The 20207-nt window shown below is 40.6% G+C and overlaps 1 protein-coding gene across 1 annotated transcript; it reads right to left on the bottom strand.

Moving 5' to 3' along the window:
- Window positions 1–1473: 1473 nt before the first annotated feature.
- On the bottom strand, window positions 1474–17260 carry top1b (DNA topoisomerase Ib). Its single transcript, XM_004545969.3, has 21 exons — window positions 17114–17260; window positions 16777–16801; window positions 14655–14751; window positions 13973–14105; window positions 13623–13678; window positions 12637–12741; window positions 12463–12553; window positions 12274–12359; window positions 12038–12153; window positions 11830–11951; window positions 11622–11744; window positions 11360–11547; window positions 10319–10463; window positions 10031–10174; window positions 8630–8815; window positions 8006–8074; window positions 7770–7884; window positions 5948–6075; window positions 5690–5784; window positions 5297–5446; window positions 1474–2692 (listed from the first exon to the last, which is right to left on the bottom strand). Exons 1-21 carry the CDS (start codon window positions 17144–17146, stop codon window positions 2590–2592), a joined length of 2310 nt encoding a protein of 769 aa, XP_004546026.1. The 5' UTR covers window positions 17147–17260; the 3' UTR covers window positions 1474–2589.
- Window positions 17261–20207: the final 2947 nt, after the last annotated feature.

Genomic DNA, 20207 nt, shown 5'->3' with positions numbered 1-20207 from the left:
AATGAGGAAGCAGAAAAAACTGCCGCTCCTTGAGGTTCCTTGAAGGAAATGGTGACCCTGTCATATTTTCAAGATATGACAGGGCTCATAGGGGAGAGCCTCTGATTGTTGGGGAGCGTTTCTAATGTTGTAGGGCCTTTACTCTCCTATACAAAACAACATGAGGTGGCTGATGTTGTGAATTGGTGCAACATAATTAAAATTAAAAAACAAGTAGTTGTCACTTGAAGATGGCTCCTAAATGGAGTCCGATTCCATACACTCTTATGGTAAAATGTTCAGCGTCACAACACAAAAAGTATATTTACAAAATAACGTTTGCAAAATACAATTTGGACAGTTTCTGTCTGTTTGGACAGTTTCAGCCCTCATAACAAACTTCAGTAGGGCAATTTATTTTTTTTTAGTTAAAATCCAAAATTCCAAAGCCAAGGTTGATGTCATAGTGGTTATGTCCATCTTTGTATACAGTCTATAGTTTTAAACAGGTATTTATCACTTGTATGTTAAGTTTACATCCAAGCCATTTATTACTGATACCATCTAATTATATGCTTGTAATTTTTCTTACTGCATCATTTTGAAACATTCTTTCTTCTTGTTGTTTACCTTGGATTTCTTTGTATGTAGATGTGGAGAAGCAGAGACATCAGACAGTTTGTTTCTCTGATAGTCACACTTATTAGTGGGAAAAAGTGACTAAATAAAACCAATAACTACACTTTAAGGTCACTTACATTTCAGGTAGATAACTTAATCAGACTGATTTATGTCCTTCAAAGAAACCACTGACGCCTGTTTCCCTAATTATTCTTCAGTGTACAGTATTATCAACACCCCGATATTTTTTGTATTTGCTCAACAGAATTGTGACATTAAATTTCTCCCGCTGCCTTTAATGTCCATGTTTTATAAACCCAAGGACTAAGGGTTGTTGTTTTGACCTGATTTGCCATCTCTAAAAGTCAGTCAGTAGCCCTGTATTACAATATTCAGCTAAAATATGTGTATATGGCTGCTAATTGCTGCGAGGTAAAGCATCGTTACCTGATTTGCGTTCTAAATCCAACATCTGCAAAACTCTTTTTGAGGGCAAACGTTTTGACAAAGACATGCACTTAATTTGTAGTCAATCATGGCACTTCCGGTTTGACCCTGCTGTTCTGACTGCAAATAACGGCACAACGAGCAGTTGAAGCGGAATGGTATCGGCCTCTTAAAGACCCAGACCTTTCCTGAACACAGAGCTTACTGTGTCTCCTAAACATAGCCTTAAATAAACTTTTATTTTTTTTTAGTTATTTTTTCCATTATAATTGTACATTTTAAAACATAAGTTGTTGACTGATTCCTGTTGATTCCCTCCACATCAGGAATCAGACAATGATTACACAGACGTGTAATCAGACAATGAGCTTATTTTTAATGCCCACTTGAAAACTAATCAAAGCTGGCAACAAAAAGACGAAAAAGACAAGTCTGATGTTTTATTCTGAAACCTACAAAGCTCAAAACAAGCATTCAACTAACCAGGATTGCGATTGTGTGGTACAAGATCATATAGCAAGAAATATTAATGACAAAAGTTAGAATATCCATTCACATTTGCAAATGAATTCAAAGACACGTTCTGCTTTATCAGAGCAATACAAAAACAGCACGTTACAATGACAGACTTTTGAGATCTTATTTGGCAAAAATCCACCCCCCTTTTGTCAGGAGGAGCTATCCTGTATTTATTTTTTATTTTTTTTAGCTCTGGCATACAGTACATACACTGCCTTTCAGCTGCTTCAAGTAACCAAGATCCATATTACACAGAGTTCATCGTAAAACTGAGGAAACGAACACGCAAAAGTTGCATTTGAGCAATGAAAAGCCTTCTGTTATAATGCTTACAGCACACATTTTAAAAAATACTGAATCAGTCACTAAAAGAACAAAACAAAACAAAAAACAGACAAAAGTATATGTACATCCCTGAAAGAAACAGCAAACTCAGAGAGGTGATGGAAAAAAGGACGACATTCTGTGCGCTAATAGTTGTGCGAGCATAGTGCTGGGGTTTTCTGATCTTCACACTGTCACCAGTCTGTCATTTCATTTCATCTTTCACACTAAAATTACACAAATGAAAAGTCATCACATCACCTCTCTCTCGTGTTGCGTCTCACAGTCTCCCATACAAACATTTGTTTAATTCATTATTCTATGACAATATAGATTTATTTCTCAATAAATCTGATGGCTTACAAATTTCAATACATTTTATCTCACAAAAGATAATACTAATGCGTCCGTCGCTGCTGGGTCACAGGCAGATAGCTGCAGCTACATACGCAATACTGTAGTTTTGTAAGAGAGAGATGCCCTTCGGCAGCTTGGTCAAATGGTTAAGGAGTTATTTTCCTATACATAGCTAATCCTTATGTACAGCACAATTATTCACCTGCGATCGGCTCTCGAGCAGAGGCTTACCTTCCTCCTTCACTGCCCTGCAGCAGCAACACAGTGGAAACATTTTGACATCTCCTGCAAACCATTTTCATATCAAAGGCATGGGTATAAAAGGTAAAACATTAAATAGGTTTAAAACTCATAGTCTTTATCGGCCATGTCGATCGCCCAGGCGAACTTCTCTCTCTGGGTTTTGTTGTAGATTTTCTCAATGGGAATACCGAACTTCTTGCACCTGGGATTGGAGGAAAGACAAGACAGAATGAAAAAAGAAATACTGTGTGAAATGCAACAGTGGCAGTTCGACAAATAGGTTGATAAAAGAGTGGTTTTGTTTCAGCTGATGGCTGCTGTCAGGTCTTGCGAGCTTCCGTTAACTGCAGTTTTCTTACGCTTCTGTATAATTACGGTTTCAGATCCCCTCGCTCTCTCTTTTGCTTTTTGAGTGTTTCATTTGACAAAAACAATAAAACACAATATGAACGATTTCAAGATTAAGAGATTTGACTTAATTTTTCATATATTCTCTACATATTGTTATAACTTGGCCACAAAAAGCATGCAGTGAAAGTCTGCTGTCACGTCAATACTAATACTGGATTTTATTTTTTGTTACAGTACTGGTAAATTTGCAGCAGTTTGTTGGATATCAGTAGGACATCACATCGTCTTTGGCTTGGAGACTGACTGGGCCGTTTGTCCTTGGTTTGCAGGCAATCTAAACAATGTGGCATGAAAGTGTCCATGTGACTCACTGAACAGGAAAGTCTAAGAAGAATATTAGAGAGCAAATCAGCTGCAAACAGAAAATTAGTTTCTGTTTTCTAAGAAAGGTTTTATGCACACATTCACAGAACACTGAACTACTGGTGATGGTAAAAAAATGATTCACTCTGGTTACACGGCCCTCGTGTAGGCTTCTTTTTCTACCACAAACTTATCAGTAGAAACACCTTATACCAACTGTCAAGCACGGTGGTGGAGGGGTGATGATTTGGGCTTGTTTTGACCTGGGAACTCAAGTATTCTTGAGGGAGATGTCAGGCCATCTGTCCAACAGCTAAAGCTCAGCACAAGTATGGGCAATCGCAATTCCAAGCACAGCAGCAAATCTACAAAAAATAAGAGTCGAGGTGTTGCAACAGGCCAGTCAAAGTCCAGACCTCGAGCCGAATGAAATGTGGTAGGCCCTTAAGAGAGCTGTGCAGATGCCCACAAACCTCAATGAACTAAAGCAAAACTAAAGCTGTAAAGAAATGTGTGACAAAGTTTCTTCACAACAATGTGAACGAGTCTTACAGAGAACAATTACTTTAAGTTATTGCTGCTAAAAGCGGTTGTTGGGGTCGAGTTTTTGAAAGCTTTCTTTTTCACATCATTGTGATCTGAGACGTCTGGAACAAAGGTACTTAATTGACACACAAGATTTTACAAGCCTGCTGCCTGTGGCAGGACATAAAACATATTTATCCATCCTTTTTTAAATCTGTTTATTCAATTCAGGGTCGCAGGGAGGCTGGAGTCTATCCCGGCTGTGTTGGGGTGAAAGGTACACAGTGGACAGTTTGACAGTCAATCGTTATGCTCTCATATTATTTCTAATACATAAAAACAAACACACAGCTTCTGATTTTGTAGTTTTTACATAAAAAACAATTACGGTTTATAATTGAAGGTTAAACCTTAACATGTGGATCCAATACTCTAACAAACTAACAATCACACTTCACACAGCTTTATGTGACTGTTGAGGGCAAAGTTAAAAGCATAAAATGTGGCAAGAATGGAGTAGAAGAAGAATAAAGACAGAATGAAACACTTTTGATTAGACAGCTTTGACAAAGATTACTTAATAAATATTACGATGTATATTAAGTATTTATACTTCTTCTGCAGCGCGGTACTGTTTATGTTATGGTCTCAAGGGTCTTGTGTATTATTTGGACCCTCAGTTAACATTAGTGAAAGTCAGTTTCTGTTTAATTGCTGCTGCTGCTTTTAATGTTTAAAGTTTTTGATCTTTGTGCTCAACTTCTGAGTCCTTGCTTCAGATTTATCATTTTGTTGACAGTTAATTTTGAAATTTGTAGATAAAGACTCAATAAAGACTTTCCTGGTTAAGTCATCCAAAAGCTAAAGCTGTTACTGAGATATAATAAAATGAGAGAAACCATGATTAACTAGCTAAAATTTTAATTTCCTAGCCGTTAAGCCAGTGTACCTTCACCATACCATTACTCACAAATACCATAGTTTACACCATGTTCCCATGCACCACCCTTTATTAGGATCCCCATCCCTTACGCCCTACAACCAAGAAAATCACGGAGGATTCCTGTATCCATTGTGCTTGAGGAGGAGGTTCTCCATAAATAGCTGTGGGGCATCGGTTAAGGAGGGCGGACCGCCATGTTCCCCCTCTCTATGGCCAAGTCCCTCCATTCACCCACAGACAGCACCTCATTGCCTTCCCACATGGAGGAAGGAGGGCTGTTTTGCGACGCTCCCTAGCTTTCAGAAACAAACCCCATTGTTCCTCACGCTCACACGCTTTTCTTCCTCTTATTTTCCTTTTGCAGCAGTTAGCTTTTTTGCTTGAGCTGCTCCTTTTCCTACAATGCAAAAGCATTTCCTGCCTTTCTGTCACCAAGGGTAGGTATGGACTGCACATACCCACCCACCCAGAGGCTGCCTGCCTATTTATCAGTAGGGGGGTTGCTCATAAAGTCATAGTATAAAACAACAAACAAACAAAAAAAAAAAAAAAGATGCTCTGATTAAATAATAATTAACAGCTAATAAACGCAGATACAGAATGTCTTCTGTGCACAATAAATACCATGCCACAGAGATGCGTGGATCCAGGTAATTAAGCTTGGAGGTTCCCAGAGCAATTTGTTTGTTCTCCTCTCTGTCTGTGGCTTGCACCTGGAGTTTCATCAGCTGCTCCTCTATCCTCTGTACAGCTTTACGCTTCATCTCCACAGCCCTTACAAAGAAAAACAAACACAGGGCAGAGAGAAGGAAGAAGACAGATACACAAGATGCAAAGGAAAACAAAGACGGGGGTGTACGAAGGCGGGGAGACAGAGAGAGACGAGGAATTATAACGACAGACTTTAAATGCCCTGGACACCATTTAAACTTCGTTGCTGAGGAGCAAAGATGTTTAAGTAATTAAGTAATTGATCAAACTCTCTTGTACTCATTAGCGGTGCTAATGTTTTCTTACTTTTTGCTCTTGTCATCATGGGAAGCCTTGTGATCAGCTTTGGCAGCCTTCAGCTGCTTCCTGGCTGCTGATAGTTGATTTTGTTTCTCATCGATCTACAATCACAACAAATGCACACAGAGTGAAGTCTAAAAGCTGCACCACCAAAAGAGTGGATAGCTTTACCTTTAATGGGTACAAAAAAAATGCCTGTTTACTGAGAACAAATTCTAATGGAGGAATAACAAAACCAGAAACAATCGTAACACAGACGTTTACCTTGTTCTGAAGATTTTGCATGGACTTCTCAAATGTTTTGGGCGGAGCTCTCTGGTGGTTGCAAAGAATGGCCACGGCCCGGTTGGCTCGGTTGTACGATAGGATCTTTGCTGGGATGCTGTCATCAGCTGTTGATCCAAAAACAACATAAGAGGAAAAGTTTAGAATGATTTAAATTTAAAATGACCCAAACTTTGCTGTGTAAAGGGTTTAGCCAATTTGCTAAATTGCTGCTAACCTGCTGTTACTATAATTCTATCACATAATGTAATAAAGTAGTTATTTTTGAATGGAAAGGCCCAAAAAGGCATTAAGTGTACAATGCTCATGTGAACAGTTATTATTAGTCATTCCTTCTTCCTTTTTCACCTTTCCTCTGCGCTGTTGCTCTCCCAGGTTTAATGAACAGACACGCGTATAATGACATCTGTCTGTACAGTACAAGTAGACTGGTATACAGCTTAAAAGTACAGGCTTAAAGTTACCTGTGTGAGAGGAGCAGGAGTCAGTACTTTTGTTTACATGGTGGAAACAATACTTTAATACCTGCACTGTCATGAATATAAACTCCAGAGTCCAGGTGTCACAAACAGTGACTGTAGAAAACAAAATCACTTCTACAGTCACTGGTCACAACACAGCACAGAAGCCACCAGTTACAGCTTCACATACACTCCCAGGTCACTTTATTATGCAAACTTGTTCAGCTGCTTGCAAATATCTAATAAGCCATGGCAGCAGCTCAGTACATTTAGGAATGCAGATACGGTCAAGTTCAAAGTGAGCGTCAGAACGAGAAAGAAAAGTGATTTAAATGTCTTTGAACCTGGCGTGCTGGTTGGTGCCAGGCTGGTCTGAGTATCTGAGAAACAGCTGATTTGCTGGGATTTTCCCATACAACTATCTCTAATGGTACAGAGAACTGTATAAAAAAGAAAAAATATCCAGTGAGCAGCACTTCTCTAGGAAAAAATGCCTTGTTCATGTCAGAAATCAGAGAAGAATAATCTGAATGCTTCGAGCTGACAGGAAGGAAACAGTAAAAGTTAAAGAACCAATTGTTATACCCAAGGTATGCAGAAGAGCACCTCTAAAAGCACAACACATTTAACACTGAAGAAGACGGGCTACAGCAGCAGAAGATGACACCGGTGCCACATCAGTCAGCAAAGAACACGAACATGAGTCTACAATTTGCACGAGCTCACCCAAACTGCACAACAGAAGATTGGCTCATCTGATGAGATTTGAGTTCATTCTGTAGAGTCAGAATTTGATGTACATGAAAACACTGATTCATCCTGTCTTATAATAGTTCAGACTGCTGCTGCTGGTGTAATGTTGTGGGATATGCTTTCTTGGCAGACTTCGGGCCCCTTAATACCAGCTGAGCCTGCCTGAGTATTGTTGCTGAATCCATCTAACCCCGCTCCTGTCAGGATAAAACACCATGTCACAAAGCTCAGATCATCTCAGTCTGGTTTCTTGAACATAACAAGAAGTTCACTGTACTCAAACAACCTCCACAGTCACCAGATCTCAAACCAATAGAGAAACTTTGGAATGAGGTAGAATGGGAGATTTGAGTTATGGATGTGTGGCTGACAAATCTGCAACAACTGATGCCGTCATATGAATGTGGACCAAAATCTCTGAGGAATGTTTCCAGCACCTTGTTGAATCTATATCATGAAGAATTAAGGCAGTTGTGAAGGCCAAACCTGCGAGTAGCAAAGAGTACCTAATGAATTGAGACTAGCACTAACTTATTTAATGATGACAATGAGTTGCTATAAGACTACATGAAACCATTTTCACTCACAACAGGTCAGCTCCTTGAGCTGCTGTTGCAGGGTGATGGAGGCGTTATAGGTACGGAAAACTTTGGCTGTAAGTCCATCCATCAGCTCCTGTAGGTGCTTATTTAGAATAGATGTCTGCAGGAAACACAGAAAAGAAGAGGGAACAACAGTTAAGGAGGGCAGGTGAATCAGAATTATACAAAGTAGTTAAAGTAAACAGTTAACGTGAAGGCAGGTATTCTTGTGTGTTTCTCACATTCAGTCTGTCAAAGAGGTCGTCTTCAGGCTGTTTGTTTTCCAGGAACAACTGGAGGTTTTTAAAGACCTGACAGGAAACAAGAACGAAGATGTACTCAGCCTCAAATCAGTCACTTACATTTAACTCTTAAAACTGTGGCCATGGATGCACTGACACATTGTTACCAGCAGAGGGTGTGGGTTTATTTGTGCCCATGATGACAAGTGCAGGTGGTTTATAGACTGCAGGTTAGTGTGCTTTGTGTGAGTGCTTTTTAACCGGTACTTCAGAGGAAATGCAGCCAAACAGACAGGACCCAGACGTGCTGAAGAATTTGCAATTAAAAACGCGCGCGTGTGTGTGTGTGTGTGTGTGTGTGTGTGTGTGTGTGTGTGTGTGTGTGTGTGTGTGTGTGTGTCGTTTGTACACTCTGTTAATGGCAGGAAACAGACCACCCTGTGAGGCAGAGCTGACGGAAAACTATTTCTTTCTGATCACCTGCCTGTACAAACATCCTCCATAGATTAGAACATTTTTATCTCATCAACACTAAATTCCACATCTGTCATTACACAACCAATATCTGCCACAGCACCTCTTTCTTCCCTCATTAACTCCTCCCCTTCTCATTTCCTTCCTTACCCTCTTCTCCACGGGTATTTTGTTGTAGTAGCGGATGGAGTCTTTTCCTAAAAAGTCAAACTCCACAACGTACTCCTGGTCGTCCAGCTTGGGGTACAGTTTGATGTGTTCCACTCGCAGCGAGCAGCAGCCAACGGTGTCCGCCGTCTCGCCTTCCTCCTTTTCGTTACCTGCCCTCAGAGCCAGCTATGAGAAAAACACCAAACATCACAAACATAAGCAAAACTTCAGAGCAGAACATTTGGTCAGGATTTATGTAGGCCCTGTGATGAACTGCTGAGCTGTTCGGCATGTAACCCGCCCCCGGCCCAGTGACAGTTGGGATAAACTCCATGTCACCCATGTGACTCTGAACAGCATGACTTGTTAAGAAATCTTAGACTTAGTTTACCAGTGGAACTAAAGAAGGACCTATGATTTGTGTGACAGTAAATGTCATTTGCTGACACAGACTGGGTAATGTGTTAGAAATGAAAGGATACCACATTGTTTGATGGAAATTAACATTTTCAGCCTACAGAGGGCTGAATTTAAAGACATCCCAAAAACCACAAAGATGCTGGTCTTCTATGGCAAATGCCAATCAGGCTCCACAGTTTCATGCAGTGAGCACAGAGCCCAGCTCACCCTGCCCCTTGCACAAAGGAGCAGATACTGGTCCTACTGATGGGTTAAGGACTTTCTACGGTCAGCAAACCTTCTGGTAATGACACGTATTGATGTGCCATCCTGGAGGAGCTGGACTACCTGTGAAACCTCTGTAGGGTGCAGGTGTTGCCTCATGCTACCAGTAGTGACACTGACCCCAGCCAAAGAGGGAGGAAGAAGAGGGGAAGCCGTCTAAGATAAGATTTAATTGCTGGGATTTTTATAGATGGAGATGATATGACGTATGATAGGGAACTAGCCAAAGAAGCAATGTTGAAAAAGTGAAAAGTAGATTGAAGTTGGAAGGAAATTCATTCTAATTTGGTGGGGTTTATATCTCAAGCACAGACATCAGGACTGCCTCTGCACGTGGGCCCACGGCCCTGGATGTCTGGAGTGAGAGATGAGACGAGGAGTCAGCAATGGCCTTATGGTGGCCTGGAATATGTTCAGCTCGGAATAGGAACTGGTGAGTGACTGACAGCTGTGGAGGACAACACATTAAAGGGATGATGGACGGAAATGAGAACGTAGTGCTTGGAGGCATAGGGAATGCACGAGATGTGAAAATTCAGCTGAATTATCTACAATAGTTCACGTCACTTTACAGCGATTTCCCTTTTCAACCTACTACTTCCACTAGTTCTACTTCTACTACTTAAATCAAAGCTGCTGTACGTTCTTGTCTATAATCTACTTTATCTATTTTATCACTTGGTGCAGTCACCATAATTTTATTGTATTCTTATTTACCTTGTCTATGAAGTACAGCGCCACAGCTCTCTGTCTGATCCTCATCTCTTTTGACTTCCAGTCCTCTCTGTACTGAGCACGGATGCGATCCACACACTTCTTTAAACGCCGGGCAGTTTCATATTTCTGCCAGTCCTTCTCCCCCTGCACACACACACACACACACACACACACACACACACACACACACACACACACACACACACACACACACACGTACGTCCCATCATTGGGAAAATGGTAGAAAAAAAAGGTTACTGGGGGAAAAGGCGGCGAGAGCGCGGGTACCTTGATCCTGGAGCTCGGGTTTAACATGATGTACTTGATGGAGCCCTGGATGTTCTCTGTCCAAGATGCTAACCAGGTTACTTTGTTGTCATGTCGAACCTCCTTCCATTTTGTCCCTGGGGGAGGTTTGGGGTGCTTGGAGTCCCTACATAAAAAGAGCCAGAGTTACCAAACAGGTGCAAAACATGCTGGCACATTTCCACTGATCTATGTTTGGAGCTGTTCCCACGGTGGAGCTTTGTGCTGATTTAAAAGCGTTCCTCAGAGGTACCAAAAATTAAATAACTGATCTTTTTTCTGCAGTGTAAACACCACAGCTATGAGACAATAGTGCAAAGAGAACATAAAATCCCACCTTCCAGTATGCGGGGGTGAACATGTCCTCCCTGGCTTGTGTTATTGTTTGCACAGATACAGTTTACACTGACAGGAAGACCACCTTTGACATGGTGCCAGAAGCGCATGTGTGTGTCAGTGATACATCTGCCATACTGTATATGCGACAGGCAGCACGTACAATCTTTTACCCAGTGTTTTTTCTTTGATGGCAACTGACCGCTACAATTTAGCTTTCCCATAAACTCTCCCACACATCCCGCCTCCAAAGCAAAAACAACATCATTTCCACAGTCTGTAAATAAATACGGTAATCACAAAATCAAAAGACAGAAGCACAGATTAACAGAAAACAAGGCAGACAGGTGGTAAAACAAGGTGATCGGTGTGGGGTAAATGCCTGTGACCTCCTGACCAAACACTTCATCAATACTCAAAGCCTCATCAGTTGCTGCTTATTATATCCTTTCACATGCACACATCCTCTTATTTTATCCCTTTAACAACAACAGTCTCATCATCTTTCACATGTCCTCACCTAAAATGGTTTTACAGGGCCACCTTGTGGTAAATCTCATAACCAAACACGATAACAACAACTTGTGTCCAGATTTTATGTTTCTGCTATGCTTCGCCTCTGAAACAGGAACGGTTAAAGATCAGGGCAGCTGAGGTGGCGATAACGGTGACAAAGAGATTTCCTACTTGCTACAGTTAATAATGATGTCTTCGGGTCTGATGCGCCGCTTCAGCATGCCCATCTTTGGATGGTCCCCCCGTCCTCGGAAAAGGCCCGGCGGCTCGATGCGGAAATTTCCGATCCTCTCCTTGTGGTTGTCCATGATGCAGAAACCATACTCCTGAAGGAGCCGTTCATTTTCCTCTTTGATTTTCTACAAGATGTATGAAGATATATTGAGAAATCCCAGAGTTCTCGAGGTTGGAAGAGTGCACCTAACTGCAATACCTGTTTCTCCTCTTTAGACATCTGTTTCCGAGCTTCTGACTGGGCCTTGAAGTACTCGCTCATCTCACTGAAGTCACATTTATTCAGGTCAGTAATCACAGACTTCTCCTCTGATGTCATTTCCTAAAATAAAACAGAAGACATGTGAAGCCCCATTTAAATACTTGGAAATTCACACTATCTGCAGAGCCATGTCCATTTTCCTCACCTTCCTCCAGTCTTTAAAGAAGTTCTTCCTAAAGATGTCCTTCGTGGTATACTCATGATCCAACATTTTGGCAAAAAATGTTGCAACCTCTTCAGCAGGAGCACTCAGCTTCATAGGCTTACCTACAAATACAGGAAATTACATTATTTTAATAAAAGATAATAATAAGTACACAAAAATAAGTTTTCTTTAATACAAACTGACTCACCACCATAGTAAAATTTAACTTTGCCTGGCAAGGGTTCGTATGGAGGCGCAAACACTGGCCCTTTATGTTCCAGGAAGCGCCATTTGGAGCCGTCGGTATATCTTTCCTCCTCCCACCTAATCATGACAAACAACAACACAACACAACCGATGAGAGAGAAAAAACTGCACTTTATCTAAATAAGTGGTTTGTAATTTCCTGAGGAAAAGATCAATTTGTGTCTATAATTAACTCACCATTTCCACTTCTCTTCTTCTTCTTTTTTCACTTTCTTCCCGTCTGTTCCTTTTTTGTCTTTTATCTTCTTTTTGTGCTTTATACCCTAAAAAATGGATTCAATTAAATAGATCTACAAGGAGATACACAGCAGATGCCCCAACCCGGAAAATATTTTTGTCATTACAGTGTATTAACATGTAATAAACCTCATCTTCCTCGTCTTCGTCGTACTCATGTTTCCTCTTTTTGGCCTTTTTGTCGTGTTCCAACTTGACTTTTTTGGGCTTGTATTCATATCTGTAGAAAATTACACCACTACATGAACAACCAAAGCTGAACTGCAACTACAAGCGTATTGGATTCATTTGAATGACACCTACTCTTCATCATCATACTCTTGTCTGGAGCTCTTGTTGTGTTGGGGTGAGGGGTAGAAGCCATTGTCTTCCTCAGGTTCACTCTTAATGCCAGCAGGGCTCCTGTCTCTAATTGGCACGTCAAAGACATTGAACAGCATTTTAGTAAATGACAACAAAGCAATAACTGCTCTTTAGTATAATTATTTTAAAAGCAAATAACGGCTGATTCATGAGTACTTTTACTGCATGATAACTGCAAAGGTCTTTAGCCATCTGTCATTTCTTGTTATTTTGCTAGAAAAACAGGAAATGGGTGCAGTGATGGACTGAAACGTGCAGGCACAAATGACACTGCAGACTATAAGTCAAAAACAGAGTTTGTGCAATTCTAAAATGAAAGTCAATATTTGGTATGACCACATTTATAAAGTCTCTTAGGCAAGCCTGTAATTTCTTTAAATCTTCAGGAATCGTTCTCCAGGCTTCTAGAAGGACATTCAAAGCTCTTCGTTGGATGTTGGCTAATCCATGACTGACCGTGTTTCTTTCTGCATTTTCTATTTTTTTTCTTTCAACTATATTAGTAGTGTGTTTTGGAATAAATAGCAAGCTGAAAAATAAAGGATTTGCCAGACACTTTTCAAATGATATTCCAGGTTCAATCAAAATCTGTCACGTTACTGTGTTCATAATTTTATCAATTTTGGCAAGTGCCATTTTTATGCTTGAATCATGCATACATCAGTGTTAAGTGTCTTAAAAAAACAAACAAAAAAAACATTCCTCTGAAAATGGTCAGGTACAAGGACTGGACTGAAAATAAGTAAAAACACAAAACAAAAACAAAAAATCAGCCAATGTTCAAAGTAAAACTTTGAAAAACCTTCGGATATAATGGAGAACTGTTGTTCAAGAGCATTTTACCACTAGAAGTAATAGATAAAGAAATGAAATGTGCTTCAGGACTTGTGCAGAGTCTGTAGCTGCAACAAAGCGATCATGTTTACCTCACATATCCATTTTCCTTCTCCCTTTTAGGCTTCTCTAAATGAGATGATTGAATCTGAGAAATGAGAAAATATAGAAAACCATGTTAAAACGTATGCCACACCTTTGCCAACTTTAAAAACTAATTTTAAACTTTAGCATATAGTCAGAGTTAACTGAAAACCAGAGGGGCTCTGGTTGCTTGTCAGTGTTTGTTTCTAATGAGGCCAATCTCTCTGGAGGATTTTAGAAACGTTAAAAAAAACAGGACCAAAAACAATTTGTCACAAAAAATAACGACTCACAATCTTTACTCCAAACACATATAAAGCTTTTCATTTAAAAGCATACCGACGACCCATAAACAAACCTTCTCTTCTCTCCTCTTGTCTTTGTCCCTGTCTTTGTGTTTTTGTCTGTGTTTGTCTGAGCTGCTGTCGCTGTGCTTCAGTCGCTCTTTGTCTTTGTCTCTGTGTTTCTTCTCAGAGTGCTCCTTATGCTCACTAGAACACAGAAGACACAAAAGGCAGAGATCAAGCGTAAAAGGTCAGACGAGGTCTGGATGTGCAGACACAGAAGATGCCATCACAAAAAAAACCAAAAAAACAACCACCGGCAACGTACGCTTATCGTTTTTAATCACACAAAGACAGAGACGCGGGCTGTCAACAATAACGGACAAAGTAATGACAGCTACTTATGACACACAAAAAGAAACCATAACAAATCCACAATGGTTCCAAGATTGAAAGATTTCATTAAGAAACTTAATTTGACGTTGCTGTATTTATTTTAGTTAAATCAGCAGTCACTTATTGAGTCTTTCATATTACTGTGTTTGATACTGACAAAATGAAATTTGGATTTTGTCAGGATCCTCCTCATTTAAAATGTTCCCATAACACCGCAAAAGTGAATACATACCATTACAAAGACTTAACTCTGAAAACCGATTATTTCAAGAGAGTAAGGGAACAGCCAAACATAAAGGCAGGTGTGAATGATGTTTAGCAGATCACCAAATAACTGAGACAAAGAAACAGACATCTTACCTGTTGCTGTGCTTGAATTTCTCTCGCTCCTTGTCTTTTTTGTGATCTTTGTGTCTGTGTTCCTTGTCTTTGTGCTTGTCTTTATGTTTGTGTGTGTCTACAGTACAAGGGAGAAATCAACTTGTTGAGAAGCATTTAAAGATATCAGAACAAAAACTTTTTAAATGATTCTTTCACAATTAGCTGTTTGAAATTTGCATGATTTGTCAGGATGTGTCACCTCCAAGGCAACATTCACTTACCAACACTTTATTAGGTACACTTATTCAATTGCTTGTTAATGCAAATATCCAATCAGCCATTCACATGAAAGCATTTATTATGTATTCAGGCAGCATCAAAAAGGTGAGGAAAGGTGAAGTGATTTTTGATGTGGTGTGGTTGATGGTGCCAGATATCCCAGACATTTCAGAAACTGCTGATTTACTGGGATCTTCCCATACAACCATCTCTAGGTTTACAGAGAATGGTCCAAAAATATTTACAGAGAGCGGCAGTTATCTGGGAGAAATCGTCTTGTTGATGCCACAGATCAGAGTAGAATGGCCAAAGTGCCTATAGGAAAGGAACAGTAAGTCAAATAACCAATTGTTACAACCAAAATGTGCAGAAGAGCATCTCTCAGCAGCAGAAGACCACACTGGGTGCCACTCCTGTCAGCTAAGAACAGGCTAAAATTTGCACAGGCTCACCACAATCACCAGATCACAAGTCAAAAGAGCACACTATGGGATGCATGGCTGGATGGATATGCAACTTACAAATCTCCAGCATCTATGATGCCATCATGTCGACATGGGCCAAACTCTCTGAGGAACGTTTCCAGCACGTCGTTGAATCTATACCACTAGAAATTAAAGTAGCTCTGAAGGCAGGCCACAGCCTGCGCAAAGTGTACCTAATAAAGCGGCAGCTGAATGTACATGCCTTGGTAAAGCTGCAACAAATCTACTGAGAAGTGACATCTTAAGGACGAACTGTGCAACAAACATCCGTTCCCTTACTTCTGGTTCCAAATCTCGGAGAAACACTTTGTCAACAAACATGCAAACACACAAAACAAAAATCTCTTAATGCATGCAGAGATAATTGCAATGAGACAATAAGAGACACAAATCTCCAAAAGAAGAACTTGGCTGGTGAGGACTGGGGGGGGGGGGGGCTAAGTATGTTTCATACCCACCCAGCAAAACATCATTCCTCCACGGGTATTTTCCACATAGATCAATTTTGTTTTCATACACTCCTGCTGCCAGCCAAACGACTAGCCCGTAATGATTCTGCATGTTCTCCTAATATTAAAATGCTTCCTGCTGAGTAAAATCCCCCCAAAGGTAGACCTGAAACAGTCTGATCATCACCTTGTGACTCTCTGTTGTCATGGCAGTTTAATAACCACATAATCAGCTTTTGTAATATATACCACATTTTAATAAGAAACTAATTTCCCTCAGACAGCTTTGCTTTGCATCAAATAAAGCATTTAAACAAAAAAGGCTGCTCCCAACTTAAGTGTAATTTAAGTATAATTTGTGCCAAAAAAATAAAAAAAATGTGGATGTTTTTAATAATGCCGTGCAACTTTTTTCAGTGTGTGAGAGGGCTTGAAGTTTGGTGTGAGTATTCCTCGTTAACAGTGCAGATAAATATCTCTTAAGGAAGGATGGAGGCAGAGCACAGGTGGTGGTGAGATAGGGGCAGGGAGAGGCGATAAGCTCCCAGCTCTCGCCTCCATATCACGGCAGACAGTTGGCTCTGTGCTCGGCGCCCTGCCTGCTTCATACAGAAAAAGAAAATGGCGCAGAGACTAAGTCCTCAGCCCCAATTCGGCCACTTTCGGCTCCAAAATTCGCTGCGATTCCACGCACGTATCGCCAGTCTAAAGCATGCAAAATTTACACGACGCCAGGCCCTTTCGGAATACCCCGTCAGATTAAAAAAACGAGACTGGCAAGGGTGCATTTCAGACCCTCTTTTTGAACAATAGCCGCAAGAGAGTGGAGGAGAAGGGACTTAGTCTCTGGGACGCCATTTCTGTCCTTTAAAAAAACTAACAGTAGACAGATTCCAGCTGGAAATCAAGAGTCAGAATGAACAAGAAAATCCTCATTAGAGGTCCTACCGCTTCCTTTAGATCCGGAATTGACCTGAAAATTGTGAAAAAATGTTTTTAATATTTCAATTTTAAAAACGCCGGTAAGCTCGCTTATTCAAGTTTCAATAGGAATATACGCTGAGCCTAGGAATGTGCGTATTTCTGCACCACAAAGACCCGAGAGAGCACAAAAATGTAAAAGTTTTCTCCTAAAATAAACAGAGCAGCCTAACTTGCAGCGACAGCTAACGTTAATTTGCGCTCATTTCATATCCTGATGGTTAATACTTGTGTTATGTCTGTTATTGCTGAGAGAATTGATCCAAAACTGTACAGAAGACACTAATTATCGGCCAAAAGCTACCTGGGAGTCTCCGCGTCCGTGGTCTCCGCTCATGGTCAAGTTGTTTTTGTTTGTTACGCAGGTAAAGTTAAGAGTAGACAGCTGTTAAAGGATGCAGCCGCACAGGATGCGAGGCTCGGGGAACCCTCACTGACAGCCTGGAATGGAGTCCCGATGTTTACCGACTGCGCATGCGCAACCCAACCTGGAAGAAGGCTGTGCATGGTCCTTACCTGAACCGCTATCATAACACCATTTTTACCGGGTTGGTGAGGACACTGGACATAAAAGATCGGAAAACTGGAAATTGTGTTGGAGCCCAAAGATTTTGAACTTTTAGCTGTTTCACAAGTTTTTACAGCTTTTCCTGTTGGGCTTCAATTTGATAAATATGTGTGTAAACTTACGGAAAAAAGTTATGTTAGCTCAGTGTGAACATTTGTTGTTATTTTATAGCATATTTCTATAGTACATATTGGAAAAACCAAACCAAAACAACAACAAAAAACCCCACACTTTGTTATGTTAAGTCCAAAATTGATGTCATGTCCAGTGGCCACATTGAAGTCTTTTGATCCTCGGGCCCCATGTTTGACATCTATGAACAAACATTGAAAATGTGACGTCATTCAGGGGTAAAAGCGCAAAGGATTCTGGGAACGAGTGGCAAGTGGTACTAGCGCACGCAGGCTTTCACATGAAAACAGTCACACAGCGATAAAAAGAAACACAAAAAATGGCAAGAATTTGTTGTATTATTAACTGCAATAGCCGGTCGCATGACAGCCACGGGAAGCCGACGGTAAAGAGATCGGTTTTTATCGGATTACGTCGTGGAAGAGAAATTGTTTAACCCTTGTATGGTGTTCGGGTCTGTGAGACCCGTTTTCAGTTTTTTTCAAAAGAAAAATTAAACAATTAATTATTTTTTCAACCTGAAATTCATTGGCTTTGGCTTATTTTCTGTGAAGAACATAAATCTGGACTAATTTTCAATGACCTCATACTGTACCTCCCCCCACGCATTTACATTACATACAAGGTGTTCGGGTCCACTGGACCCAGGTCTAATAAAAGTGTTGAAAGCGCAGGTCCTGTGTTCCCACACTCTGTCCTCCTCCTTTCTGGTGCTGCTGATAGTGTTTTCTTCCCCTCCTGCTCCCGCACAAAGTTGCAACATTGTTGAAAATTCAACTATCAACACCGTCTGCTCTGACATTCCCACACATTTTACCCTCTTTCTTGAGGGATCCAAATTTTATTTTCTCATACCCTGTCCCACCTGCAAATTAGGGGCATAATACTATAAATAAGACTTTGCCAGTGTGGTTCTTTATCACAACTGATCAAGATGGCAAAAGATTATCTGCTGCGAGGGCCATCCAATTAATTTTGGAAAAGAGAGAGGCTTCGGATGATGATGTTGACAAAGAGGTTTCAGAATATTTCACATTTCTGAAAATTCAGAGTCTGACAGTGACTTTGAAGAAGAGGACGAGGTTGATCACCATTTAGTAACAAAACGAAGACGAGCACCCCATCTGCAGCCAGCTCCAGGACCAGAACAAGCCCACCAGACAGCAAGTGAAGAAATATGGACGTCAATAACTGGTGAAATTGAATGGTCTTCTTGCCCAAGAAATGAGCCACCCTGCAGAGCTGTTACTGTGATAAGCCAGGGCCAACACGGCTGACAGTTACTCATGTGCAGGACATCAAGTCTTCATTTGAGCTTTTCATCCCAGATCCCATCCAGAAAATTATTCTGGATTGCAGTAATCTAGAAGGAAGGTGTTTTTTTGGAGAGAGGTGGAAGGAGATGGACCAAATTCATCTAAGAACCCCAAAGGCCTACTTTGGGGTTTTTATCCTTGCAGGAGTTTTCAGGTCCAAAGGGGAATCCACCAAATCCCTGTGGGATTCAGAAACCGGCACGAACCTTTCCGTGCATCAATGTCTCTGGAAAACTTCCACAAAATTTCCAGGATTATCTGTTTTTAACCGAGACGACAGACCAGCTCGACGGCAGAGAGACAAGCTAGCTGCCATCAGGACAGTGTGGGATAAGTGTGTGCACCACCTCCCCTGTTTTACAACCCTGGGCCTAATGTCACCATTGATGAGCAGCTGATCCCATTTAGTTGTGAAACATATTGCTTCACGTGTAAATGTGTTGTGTCTTTCCACTCACTCCACTTGATTATAACTGATTTATTTTTTTTATAACATTTTATAAAAAGAAACAAAAAACGAGAAGCACATTAATTCATAAATGTGATCTAACAAAGGTAAAGGGAAAAAAATAACCATGTTTGCTGTTCATATGGCTTGTAATTGGGATGAAGTAAACATCTGTTGAGTAATTTAACATAAAATTGTTTGATAGTGTTAATTTGGAAAGCCAAAACTCTGGCGGGTCCACCAGACCCATGAACACTGGCTGAGTAACAAAACTATGAACACCACACAAGGGTTAAGCCATGTTTCCGAAGTAACAAAGAGCCGACGGATGGCCTGGATTGCAGAGCAAATATAACGTTTCAGAACACTCCAGCTCACATGTTAGTCTGCTCCAAGCATTTCCACAAAGGTACGTCTTCTGTTGTAGTTGTGATTGTGTAATTTATCTTAATATAATTGTTGATGTAGGTTACAAAGAAGTCTTATATTGATTTGAACTGAATTTGTTGCGCTATGCTGCTTTGTTCACTGTGGCTTTGCGGGCTAATGTTTGTTGTGTTTTGTAGGAAAACCAGCCTACAAAATGCTGGAATGCGATCCACCCTCTGTCAACCGGGGTCATACCGATTGGAAAGCTGCTACCACAGCGGGATTTGATCGGTTAAGACAGAGAGCGATATCAAAACAGCCACGAAGCGTCCCGCATATATGTGCCCAAGTGTTGTATTGAAGCAATCAAGTGATGAATAACGATTTTCCAGTATGTTGTTTTGCAATAGTTTTGTTTTTGTTTTTTTTACCGAAGCAGCTAATAAAGCATAATGGAATACAATTTTGCCTCTTTCTTGTAAGATTCTATAATAGAATGAAACAATAATGCCAGTTATAAATAAAAACAATAAATTGAATGAATTACGAAACACTCATTTTATTT

This window comes from Maylandia zebra, linkage group LG20 (genome assembly GCF_041146795.1).
Source record: "Maylandia zebra isolate NMK-2024a linkage group LG20, Mzebra_GT3a, whole genome shotgun sequence".
NCBI classification, from domain to species: domain Eukaryota; kingdom Metazoa; phylum Chordata; class Actinopteri; order Cichliformes; family Cichlidae; genus Maylandia; species Maylandia zebra.
Note: the sequence above shows the minus strand (reverse complement) of the source record. Positions and strands in the feature narration are given on the sequence as shown.